General features: G+C 32.9%; 1 protein-coding gene across 3 annotated transcripts in view; it reads left to right on the top strand.

Annotated features, from left to right (window-relative positions):
- Positions 1-2674: 2674 nt before the first annotated feature.
- LOC131840889 (visual system homeobox 2-like) overlaps positions 2675-13948 on the top strand; it is a 90723-nt gene continuing 79449 nt past the window's right edge. For all 3 annotated transcript variants that reach the window (XM_059189087.1, XM_059189086.1, XM_059189084.1), the window contains exon 1: positions 2675-3126. In XM_059189087.1, coding sequence (XP_059045070.1) covers positions 2826-3126 — 301 coding nt within the window. In that variant the 5' untranslated portion in view covers positions 2675-2825. The remainder of the gene's footprint in view (positions 3127-13948) is intronic.

Below are 13948 nucleotides of genomic sequence, written 5' to 3'. Positions count from 1 at the left end.
GAGGAATATCAAAACAGAATCTACAGCATGCATTCTGTACACGTTGAATCATTCGACGAGTTTTGTAAAGTAATCGAGGTCCGTACACCAAATCTCCATAATTTAGCCTAGATAAAATTAATGATTCGCATAGAGTGATGCGCGTTTTTTCATTTACACAATTTCTTATTTTATATAAAACTTTCAATTTATAAAAACAGTTCTTTACAAGATTCCGGATATGGCTCTCAAAACGGAGTTGGCAATCAAAAACAATACCCAGATTCCTGGCTTCACTAACCTCCTGTAAACAAGTATTTAAAATTTTTACAACGGGATCGCTATTTTTGATCATTTCAATCTGTTTTTTACTACCAAGAATCATAAATTTAGACTTGGACGGATTAAGTTTGAGACAATTATTAGAAGACCAATCAGCTATTCTACCCAAATCCTCATTAAGGGCCTTCAATGTTTCTCTAATTTTTGTTGGCTTTAACGAGATATAAAGTTGTATATCGTCAGCGTAACAGTGATATTTGCAATGTTTAATAACGTTAGGTAGATCTGCACAATATATATTAAAGAGAAGATTAATGATTTAACTTTCTTTGATATTCATATTAATATATTATTAATATAAAGATTGTCTGACTACAGGTAATGGTCCTTTCTCGGTCAAAAATAACAGATTATAAATCTTTCATTTATTAAATTTGTCAAAGAGTAAAAATTTTACTTATTAAATGAATTAAATTTTTACTCTTTGAGAAATTAAAATTTTTGATTAATCTAATCGATAAATCAATAAAATTTATCAATTAAATAAAATACCTGAATGATATTTGTAAAATATCTTTATTTTAAAGGAATATTTGTCGTGTCTCTTTATTTAATTTTTAAATATCTACTCTCTACCTAATAATTTTATTAGACCAGCAGGGGTTACAAATCTGTACATATTTAAAAATAGTGTAATATTGTGTTAATTTTATATTTCGCTAAATACTGCAGAAAACTATATAATTTAATGAATAAAATTAATGATATGTATAATATGAGAATATAGAGAATAAATTAAAAATTAACTAGGTAAATCTAACTTATACACTATAAATATTATTAAATGTAGATATAGGTATATAGCTATAAATTTGTTAATGAAACAATGTTCGGACAAGGTATGAAATAATATTAGTCTGTCTCCTCTCTGTTTTATTTTAAACGTAAGACCTATCGCCTATCTACCATCATACTTAGTTACAGTGGATCTAATAAGGTACGTGAACATTAAACTAAACATGTATTACATAAGAAAGTGATGTTACCTACATATTAATAAGTAGATAGGTATATAAACTGTTTATTACATAATTTTTTTAAGTTTAGGAACTTCAAAAGTCTTATCAAACAAGTCATTGGTCATATAATATTTACTACCCTACTTTCTTATACGTAGACTTTGATCTAAGTACATATAATATTAAAAAAAAAACATGAAAATATTTATCAGATATTTTAATTAGGTGTTTAAGAACCTACATGGTTTAAGTAACTTAATTCTGTAGTTTTGGGTAATTCCTAAAATAGATTCCGCCACCTACAGCGCCATCTTTTGAATTATACCTACAAAATATATAGAAATGGATTTAAATGGGTAAGAAATAAAATAAAAGATGGGCTCTTTTATTTTATTTCTTTATTGTCATTAATTCTTATAGTAGGTAGGCATTATCTACAGACTTTTAGGTTGAATACGAGCAATAGTTAAGAATGAAGCATTATACAGAAAACGGACGTCGAAATTAATATGAGTAAGAGGGGGTCATTGAGACAGGCGGAGGTAAAACAATAAGGCACAGTGCGCACTGAGCGCTAAGTGCGAAATTACGCGCCAATCCACCTGGCGCGGTGTGTGCTCGCGTATAAAACCGGCCAAGCGCTGGACTCGCGCCCCCCGCATTAGTACAGTCGCCCGCGCGGCCGTCTCCCTCGACCGCGGATCTATTCATTTCTTACAATTAATCAAAATTAAATCAACCTGCAACACCGCGACTGACTTTAGAATTTAACGCTTTCAATCCACAGTCGTATTTCAGGTGGCAGAATGTTGTGTAGGCGTGCCCGTCGCGAAGAAATCTGGCCAATAGAGTGCGGTAACAAAATATCCGTATTGGCTATTAGTAGGCTCCGCCTGCGCGGGCTGGGGGTCCCACAGTTCAGTTCGAGAACGTCGTATCCCCCTCGCAACGGGGCGTAGTAACGTCGTTGTAGATCTGAGTGTTGTATCTTCGGTTCAGTTCAGAAAGGTCGTGCGGTGTACTCGCGGGGAAGTGAATTAGGTCGATTCGGCAACCAGAGCGCTTCGCGAGTACTCCAAGGGGGGTTTTCTCGTTTTTACAACGCAACGGGCGGCGCCGCGGGCAGAAGCGCTCCAGACGCCGCGGCGAGTGCTTGTGTCACGTTACACATTGCAATTTGTCAGATGATTTTTCCGCAATTTTCCACCGCATGGAAAATTAAAAATACGGCTTTTTTTTATTTTAAACATTTTGGCCTAATAATTTCGGTCTAATTTTATGACTGTAATAAGTATAAAATTTATTATTACTTAAAAAAAAGTAAATAAGTGTTACTTAGATTTTTTATGGAAGTGTGTTTTTAATATTAAAGACTACAACTAATTATTAAAAATAAGATTAAGTACTTGAGTACATAAAACCTATTGAAAATTGTGATATCAATATATAATAAATAACGAACAATGGAATACCCTCTAGAAAAAATAAGACAAGCGAAATAAAATTGTCCATTAAGTATCTTATTTATAAATCCCTGAAGACACAATGCAAGCAATGAGCGCTAACACGAGCGCGCCGCGGGCTCCTCAGCGGTCACCTTTCGCTATACAAGAGCTGCTAGGTCTATCAGATAGCAGAGACTCCAGAGAAAGATATTTTGAAAATCGGGATAACGATAGAGTATTAAATTTGTCAGAAAGCAGAGAGTCTCGAGCTCCATATACTCCTCAGTTCCAACTGCCGGCGTCTGTGGCCAGCCGAGTAGCGTATGCTGCCGCTTTCAATGCCCAGGCAGCGGTTGCAGCAGCATTTCTACCAGGTCCACCCCTCCTGCATCCACCACCTGGTGAGTACTTTGTTTTTCAAATAGCGAATACTGGATTGTAACTGTTTACTTCTTGTAGGTACCTAATGTTATTTAATATCCTGATTCTTTTTGGTAGAACCTAGACACTAAAGTGAGTAAATTAAGGAAATGGTACAGTTATATCAAGGTCTGTTTATATTATTAATTTATTTTTATCATAGGATCTGAATAAATATTAAATAATTTTTCTTTTATAATAATTATTATTTACCTAACTAAAACGTATCTATTAAAATAACTGACTAGTTCTCATAATCGTAGATTCTTCGTCGGAATTATTAGAAGACCAGTATTAAAAAATGTCTAGAAAAAAGTATTTGTTAGTCAATTTGTTATTTCCATTCATTCAGTTGGTCCTAATAAAGTTAATTTATCTTTTAAACTTCCAATATAATTCTAAATATAATTATTAAGTTATTTTTACAAAACTACTACGGCAACAACTTCAAGAGCTTTTATGTCGTGCTACTCGTAGTTTTGCAGCGGCGGGTAAGGGTTCATTATGCGCGTTTAATTAGGCTTTTTTCACTTTTATAATTAGCGTCTTTAGTCTGTGAGACAATGCTGCCTTTGTGGGCTTTGAGAGAGTTCGCCGCAACACGATGCAACGCCCGTCGCGCGCAGTTCGGATTACGCCGGCTTGTTATGTGTGAACAGCTCTTTATAATCCTTAAAAATTATAACTAAATTAGGCATAAGGTTATTGCAAGCAGATATATATTTATATATTCTTGTGCATATATAAACAGAATAGATATCAGGCGGACTTTAGGTTTAATGTCATTCTCTACCATTACCAGTCTTCTCTGCTATTACTTTTTCTCGTAAAAACATTATAACAGGTCAAGGTAAAAATTTAATACAAGTATTATATGTAGATATTTGTAATTAATTCTTCCACATGTAGAAATATTTTAATACAGACCGGACTTTACGCCTGAATGACCTCTCTACCAGTGTCGCAGAGAAGTCTCTCTGTAAAGCGATACAATACTATAATTGGGAAATATATTTACATATCGATAAAAATCTACGATAGAAACCTATCTATTAATATGACCAGTACATGCTTTTTAATCCATAAAACTATGGACTTAAAGCTATTTAAACGTTGATTATTGCAATACAGTTTTAAGTAGCATTTACTTTGATATTTCCAACAGACATTTAATTGAAAATCCACATTGGTCCCCAAATACTTTGCGATGAAAATTTACGCGTGCATATTTTTCATAAATAAAATATTCTAGTTCATTAAATTTTATTTATATAACAAAAAATATACCTAGGTATACTGAGACAAATTTGTAAAGTCAAATTATTACTATATAGCCTAATTTAATTTTATTTCGTGCGTCACACAGTAGGTACACAGTTTTTGTATTCTGTCGAAAATTAAGAAACGTTATTAATATCAAATACTTAATATAGTATCTATTCATCATTAGCACTTCATTCAGGTAGTAATGTAGATGTTTGATCTGTTATTTGTAGCTTTACATTGATTTGCCGTACAGTTCCACGAACCAACGTTTCATCGACCGACCGACGGCAAATGCCTTTGACGGGAACAAGTTTTTCCATTTGCTATAAAGGAGAGTCATATTATTAGAGTATTTATGTATATAAAAGACCAGATGGAGGAATATAATAAAAACCAACTTTCGCCGATTCCGTCGCTTATGCCCATAGACTCAAAATATTCTAAAATTATTTGGAAGTTACGTTTAAGTATCTGGAATATCTATGTTAGTCCACAGAGTAGGTAATAGTATCTTGCAATATGTCGGGAGATAAATAGTTCGCATAATACAGCGTGCGCGTATTAAGTCAATTTATATGCATTACTAATCATCAGTATAAACGGGCCTACAGAATCATCTTGCATTAGTACACTCGGTACGCGTATTTATTATTACCGCTGTTTCCTGGTTAAATAAACATAACTGATCATTAGTTTATAATGAAATACTATATACCTATATAAAACGACAAAGAATGTTACCATCAGCTAAGGCATAGACTATTTAAAATTATTTAATAAGGTAATTGTTACCTATATGTTTATTATATATTATATGTAGGCATAGATATATAAAATACTCGTATATAGCTAATGCTTATGATCATAGTCATAATTCACTTATAAGCGAGTATATAGCCAAGATTCTATTTCTTATTATTTTAGTGCGAGCGTCAAATGTCCAATAAGAAACCAGATACACCAGTTACCACCACCAAGATATACCACTTTATTTTGCAAATAAACTAGTATATCCTCTTTTTCAATCAATTTATTCCTGTATGTAGGTACATAAAGTTACAAAACAGTCGAACATTTAAATTGAATTTGTAGTGGGTTTTAGTTTAGTGTACCTATATAGAAAGTATATTTGGATGTAGAAGATAGTTTCTTCGACATCCAAATCCGCATGATCATCGCAATTTGGAGCTCCAAGATATATAATGTTGCTCAAAGGCAAAACACTGAGCGTAGCTCATAAAAATCTATATGTATATTGCTACAAACTTAGAATTTTGTACGTAAAATGACATTACTAAAATCCCGATTAAACATGGACAGCCTAGATAATTTTGAAAGAGTAAAAAAAATAAATTGATTGCAAACAGATTAGGTTACGGTTTTTGATTATAAATATACAAACTAATTCTATATCGTATGTTCGTGTATTGCTCTTACAGTTGTATGGTTCTTATTGTGACGTACAGACAGATAGTATTATGGAGACGAACATAGTATCTCAAAATACTAGCACGATATCTTCGGTAACAATATGGTATAATAAGGAAGTCAAATAACAGGATAAGAGGTATGATATCTTAGTCCTTTGTAGTGATAACGTATAAGTATCACGGGTGTTACATGATAGCGTGATATCTATGGTATTTATACTGTATATACCGGCAAAAGAGTATTTTATCTATTAAAACTCTGTATTAAGATGTTGTTTAGCTATAATATATAAATACCCTAAATCGCATTGACTAAGAAAAATGTTGTGAACGTTGAACCAAGCTAATTTCTTTGCCTAACGTCTCGATCTTATCTTTACAATTGAATAATCGTTTCGAATCGAGTTCGCGCACGCCAACAAAATCTACGACACCTCGCACAATAATCTTGTAAGAGCTGTGAGCCATTCAGTGCCCTAAGAAACCCTCGCTCACACCTACACCAGAATGGAAGCTTTGTCCTGAATAATGAGGTCGAGATAAAGGATTGAATGAGATTTTGTCAGTTCAATAAAGGGATATACGACAACACGACGCATAAAAAGCTAGCCGTTATTTTTACTTCGAACATTTATTAAATAAACTAGCCGGATCTGCGATTTCGTCCACATATATTTAATCCAATTGGAATAAAATAAACGTTCAATTTTAATCGAGACTTACCACAATTACATTAGTGCGTAAGTAAATTGGTTAAGCTGTTTCTGAGATTAGCGTGCACAAATGCTCAAATATAGAGATAAAAATTGTAATATTGTTTTGAGTTTCGTGTAAATTATGTTACTGAGATTGGCGTGCACAAATTTCCAAACATAAAGATTAAAATAGTAATTTCTTTGGATTACATATAAATTACAATTGTGGGTAATCAAATGATATTGGCACCTTTAAAAGACTTTAAATTATGTCTAAGACAGAGATTTCGCTATGTCCGGTGAAATTGTTTCTTTTTTACAAATTCTTATTTTATTGTCATTTACATACAGAGTAATTAATAATTAATAGAAAATTGGTAGAAGCATTCCGCATTCTTATCTGTTTGTTGCTGTTTAAATAGTCTATATACCTATAGTAAAGTAATAATTTTTTTTTAATTACTTCAAAAAAATTTATTATGCAATCAGAAATACTACAGAATAGAAACTATCTTTTTCCATCTAGATAGATTTCTTTCATATAAATGCACTTACTATAGGTTTCAAAATCTGAACACCAAACTCTACCTGTTCATAATATTATTTGTAGTAGTATGTTATTAAGAAGACATTTGTGGTATGTAAACATAGAATATTTAGGAGTGTAAATAGTCAGATTAATGGAAATAGTGGTGTTTTAGGAGTAAGATTCAGTATTCGGTATTTGTCTAAGCAGCTAGAGTATGGTATGTGTGTCAGGGTACGGTATCGATCAGTCCCGGCCGACAACAAATTAGACAAGCACATTAGCAGGGTTATTAGCGTGCCCGTGGACCCCTGTTAGGTACTCCATCCATGGACCGGCTTAGTATAGCTTCGTAACCAACAAATATATTAAACTAGCTGAAATTAACTATTTCTTAAAATAAATTCCTAAAACAAAAGTAGCCAAAGTTACTCCCTATAACATTAGTTCTGTGAGTGACAGTCCCGTCAAAATAGGGCCTAAATACTCGTAGCTTTGCTTTAACTTTTGGTTAGTAAAACAAAAAAAACACAAAAATTTTATAATACAAGTACCGCATATACTTTTATATGCATTTAGTAAAAACTGTTACTTTAAAAGTACAAACAGACACCTCAATTTATTTATTTGTTATAGAAATTTTAAGTAGGTAATATGATCTGTACTTTTTGAATTAAAAATTTTGAGACAATTTAATATTTTTAGTACATAATTAAATCCTGATAACAATAAGTAAAGTATTCTTAGTTAATCTAATCCAATGTAATTTATGGATCATATTAATTATTGAAACTGAGTTTTGTAGTTTGAAACTAATAAAATATTATTTATGTCCCAATACAGCGTCGAATTATGATATTTAAACTAAATGTTGTAATTACTGAAAAGCTATTAAAGTAACTTATGTCTTCGCTGTGGATAAGGGACTTTAGCCGAAAGGGTTGTCGGTTATTGGTATTCGCGACCGCTCGGCACACATGCACACTCGGCACGTATACAATGAATTTGCGTGTACCACTCTGTGTGTATGCAGTTAACCCTCCGCTGTAGAACCAGTTTGTTATGTTTTGTCCCAAGTTATAAGCGAAAAGATATATGGAACCGAAGTTTAAGTGTCCTGTTAATTTGTTGTAGTTTTATATAAAAATCAATTTTAACGGCAAGTTCTTCTTTTTTTATTTTATTTAGTCGTACAATCTTGACAGAGCGTTGTGGCCTTCATTATGGTACCTATCAGTGAATTCTCTTCATTATCCTCTTTGGTGATAGAGCTCCGTGCAATTTTTTCAAAAATATAATTGGTAGCAGTGTAATTATTAATACAACAAACAAAATACAACTCGCTTTTTTTCATTTCATTAATAATTTAATCATTACTGTTTTTAGATTAAGAAACAAATTCCTATCGGGTCTACCCGGATAGGAATTTGTACACATCCATTAATAGCCACATTTACACATTTCTCGCATAGTATAGCGACTTATGACATATAATTTGGATTATAATCCAAATTTTGCATCAAACCTAAAATAGCAGTGGTTTAAATTACACTACTATGCATAATATTTGTCACAGCGACAAGTGGTTTCGTGGCATCAATATCGGTACAAAATTTGCTACAAGATACCTATTGTTTTCTAATCCTACTAGTTCCCTTTCGTTGTCAATTGTTGTCCAAGAAATGTCTATATAAAAAATGGTACAAATCGCTACTGCTTATGTTTTGCAGCGTGTGCAATACCTCGCCGAGTATAGTGCGGTGTGTCGACATGTTCGCGCGGTGGGCATTACCTACCACTGCTGCGACTTCTAGCTGCCGCTACACGAAAGCTAATACATGTTCACGGATTAACATTAGTTTTATATTATACTAGCCGTACCCGTGGTTTCATCCGCACTAAATTTATAGCCTATATGTTATTCTGATGTATAGCTATATTACTGTAAAGTTTCATCAAAATCTGTTTAGTCGTTTTTGCGTGAAAGAGTAACAAACATCCATACTTAGAAATTTTCGCGTACCTATATAATATTAAATACTATAAGATTATGCTGGCTTTAAGCCTACAATTTCTTTTGCGAAATCATGTTTTCTTGGGATAAACTGCAACCATAATTTCTTGATGTATAGCCGGTAAGGCGTGAAAGTTACCTAACTTTTTATTTGTAATATTGTTTTATAATGGAATGGTGCATCCACCTGTACTAACGGTATAAGCTGGCAAGCACCAGTGGAGGATAATAGGATGGTGTTAAGATCAAATCAGTTGGCCTATCGTGACAAATTCACCAGGAATTTATTACTATGATTTCCAGGACGAATCGCGTGAATGTCAACCTAGCATGGTAAATTGCTAGGTATGGGGTCATAAGTCCACATTATTAGCAGTTCCCTTCTCTATGTTTATAATATTAATTTTGAATAAGAAAGAGAAAATATGTATAGGTATATGTATATACTTAAACGACATCATGATAAATTTTACGCTAGTGAAGTCACTGCACTTGCAGATAGCAATTACCATAGGCAGTCTATAAAAAAACGACTAAGGAACCCTAGTCTAACCAATTTCAGCCGCCAAGTTGTTTGATTTGTAAGCTGTGTTTTGGTTGTAAGGTGCAATTTAGCAGTGAAGTTACTGAATAAGAGGTATGACATCTCACTCTTTGTAATGGAATTCACGGGTATCAGATGAAGATCGTGCCCAGTAGCGTGCCTTGGGAGAGGCTTATGTCTAGCAGTGGACTGAAAGCTGATGATGATGACGATGATGAAATGATGTCTGTAGTACTATTTTTGTCTATAGGCGGCAGTTATCGCTTAACATCAGCTTGTTTGCAAAACTATTGGACCGGTCTGATAAGTTTTTACCATTATAGTTCTACATTATCCTCGATAAATATATATGATAGAATATTTTCAAAAACGTTAGGCATCCGTATAAAAACTTCGTTAATGTATGTATAAAAATACAAAAAATGATAATAATTGAGCAATTTGTTTTATTAGTTTTATAGTGAACATCAATATTGAATGGTAGGTAGGTATATGTGAGTGTGTTAATTTTTTTTTAATTTTGACAGTTTTAACTTTCGCTGGGATATAGCTGGGTATTGTAGTATATAGTATTCTATAAGTTAATTAAACTGTACTGTTAGATATTCTATTAATAAACAATAATCTCTATATCATTAAGGTTAAATCTTAACACGATAGCTTATCAATCTTCTATAATTTATGCTTCACAATGAGGAAAGAAGATATAATGCATGCAGTGACATATCCTCAGCTAAGAAACAGAATAGAAAAGATTATTGCGTTATCTTTCCAAGAAGATACTGCTGTAAATTTACTGCAAAAAAATTAATTTATCCTTAACGAAATTAGTGGTATATTAGTGCGAATATTTCATGTTTCTCCATGTTTCATTTAAAAAATATTTTTATACAACAACCTCATACTTATACATTATTATCTATCTGTACTTTAATAATTTTGTGTTAATGCGCTTTAAATAAACACACAAATAACGTTTCTGAGTAGTCTATAAAAATGAGTAATTTATATTAATTTCTTACTAATGCTATGACTCTAATTAAATGAAATAAAATAAAATAAAATGTCAAATTAAAATCCGGGATTAAAAAACAGACTATAATTGACCTGACTTTATCCTCATACTAATCTTTCATTGGCACCCCAGTTTGCCCTACCAGCGTATATAGCTAATACAGATATTTATTTATTTAATTTAGGCTACATGGCCCATATTATAAAAACCTTATAGACATCCATACATAAGAAATAATAATAAAATAAGTTAGTTAAATGCACATATCTTTTTTTATTATTCCAACATAATCCAAAAATACTTATCAAGTTTAGGAAACGTAGTAATCTCTGTATATTGTTATACTTTTTATATGGGAGTGAATGTGACGATCGGGTGTGTGTGGGGGTGCGCGGTGCTGAGGGGGAGGAGGTGTGAGGGTGCGGAGTGAGCGCGCCTCGACACCTCCGCACAAAGGCATCACCGCCGCGCTTATAGCTACTTTCACACTACTAGCATGCTCACCCGAGTGCGTCTCACTATACCATATTAGAACCAGAATATGTTTGTCTGACTTTATATATATATATTAATAATAATACATTTCTCAGGACAACTCAAACAGAGCAGGAGGAGAGGAATTGGTAGTAATTGGGAATAGTAACCCCATTGCTAGCAATGTACCATGTCAGAATAACCTTCACGTAGTTCTCCCTGGAAACCATCGTAAATGATGAATCATTTACTTAAATTAATGTTGAAACATTAATTTATCTTGATTGACTAACTGACCTGATCTCATGCTCATCCTATCATCCACCACTGGTGCCCCATTAGCGCAGGCGGGTGCTTAATTCCATATATCATCCATAAGAACTCACACAGCGCAGGGGGGAAGGGATTGTTAGTAATTGGGTATAGTAACCCCATTGCTAACAATTTGTCAAGTTAGATAGACTTCCACGCGGTCTCCCCTGGAAACCATTGAGGTTAATTCCTGATACATTCGTCAAGATGGACTAACTGAACTAACCTCATACTCATCCTATCATCCTTCACCACCTTCTTATTAGCGCAGGCGAGAAAAATTTCATTATCATCCATTAAAAAAATACTCACACTGCGCTATCTAGTCCCAAGCTACGCAAAGTTGAGTTGTGGGTACTGAACCATTGATACATATATTGGGTACAGTTTTGTTTTAATACATGCATTCACACCGATACAAACAATAGTCATGAATACTAGTGTTTGTACCGTACGAGGAGTCGGACATTCTACCATCGGAAGTAAGGCAGTGTGTAAGTGTGTGTGTAAATATAAATAAATAGTCTAATTCATGTAGGTAGGTTTGATATTGCTGCCTGTTAAAATTATAATTGTAAATATCATCTTGTTTAAATGAGAAAGTGATTCCAGATTCCAGATAAATGAGAATCCAGTATTTTTTTTACTGTGTGTAAGATTTCTTATGTTTCTTAGAATTCAGAGAATCCGAGTAAATATTAATATTAATTATTTCGAGGTCAATGTTTCCATAGAGCATAGAATTTCTCCACAATAAGGAAAATATACTATAGAGTGTTCCCCGTATAAGATCTTGCAACAGAAATTTATGTGTGTAGGTAGATACTATTAGCGAACTATATAGGTTTCGAGGCGACTACTAAAAGTGAGGTGCCAGACGAAATCATTAGCAGGTAATAATGATTTCAAAAGATACTACTAACCTACGTAGAGGTGGCATTTTGTAAGTAATAATCTTACGTCATTCGTTTGCAAACCTTACAAAGGCTGGCGCTTCTATACAGGCCAGTGACCTTTTTATAATTTGAACTAACAAAAAACTATACTAGCTGGATCTCAAAGCACCTATATACAAAAACAATTTGAAGTTATTGTTCTTATAAACTTGCGAGTACAAAAAAAGGAAGGAAGTATTGTTACTTTTTCTGTAGGTATATGTTATTGCAATAGAAACGGTCATAGAAACACTATCGAATTATATATATTTATGTCATTATTGAAGTGTTCGAAACATGAGGTTTCGAATTCAAGTGCCTATCTGTTATTCTTGTGATTCCCGGGAATTTAGCTAATATGTTGTGGTATGATCTCTGATATCATATTAATATTTATTTTCTTTTATCATTTACTACTTGAATATGTACTTTGAATATGTGTGCAATAACAATAAAGTAGGTATAAATACAGAATGATCTCTTTAATAATAAAATTCTTCCGTTTATCAATTATATATCGCTAAAGTTTAATTTAAGGGGTAAAGTACCTAGCACTGTAGGTAATTACAAATAATTATAATGCCTAGTTTGTAGTCATCGGTAAGCATCGTCACAGATTACGATTAGATTTGAAATTAGGTAAGCACATAATTGTACTTACCTGATATAAAATCTAGAAAACTGAATATTAAAGTAGCACAAACAGACTTTTTGCTCTAGTTGCAAATAAACAAACACTAGACACAAAACTATTTTAATTTACATCCTAACGCGAAGAGTTTAGGCTCATATTCAGTTACTCACAAAAATCTTTCCCACCTCTAATTAGCCTGAAAACGGAACTACCACGAAGTGCTTTCATTTGAAGCTTTATCTGCTCACGTTTACGGTGCATTTTAGATCTTTTGCGTGACTACAATAATAAAGGACACTCGACCTGGCGCGATATTTCTCGCGGAGAACTAGGTATAGAGTAGGTACTGAATGATTGCCGAGTTGAAAATGAAGCACATGGAATAATCTCAAACAAATTCCACAATGATAGTGAATCAATATTATGATATTAAAAATAGTAATGTCACGTAAGTTATATCACTAGGCTGTTTTCTATATTAAGAATATTTGACCAAATTAAAGTAAAAGCGGATTCCGTATATTTTACTTGAACCTCTATCCCTACCGTACGATCCTATTATTTTTGACAAAACCCAATAAAACCTAACTTTGGCCGTATTTCAGCCGTTGCCAAATAACGGGTATTGGTATCTCTATTTAACATACAATATCTCGTATATTTCATTCCTCTCGCGCACACTGTTCGAACGATTATGTTAATACCCCCGGGGGCTGCATAGAAATTGGGCCCTTATTTACAATGAGTTATTTAGCACCGCCCGATCATCCTATTATGGAAATTTTATTAACTTTATGGTATTCTATGTATTTATATTTGTACTATTAATGATTATAATACTTCCAGTTATTTAATTACAATTGTGTATATACATATTTGTTTTAACAGTTCTATATTTTGATTTGTATGTATTTGTATATTGTATATTGATAATTATGTAGATATTTAATTTTAACTT

This window comes from Achroia grisella, unplaced genomic scaffold (genome assembly GCF_030625045.1).
Source record: "Achroia grisella isolate CSIRO2021 unplaced genomic scaffold, CSIRO_AGI_Agris_v1 utg152, whole genome shotgun sequence".
Lineage (NCBI taxonomy): Eukaryota > Metazoa > Arthropoda > Insecta > Lepidoptera > Pyralidae > Achroia > Achroia grisella.
Note: the sequence above shows the minus strand (reverse complement) of the source record. Positions and strands in the feature narration are given on the sequence as shown.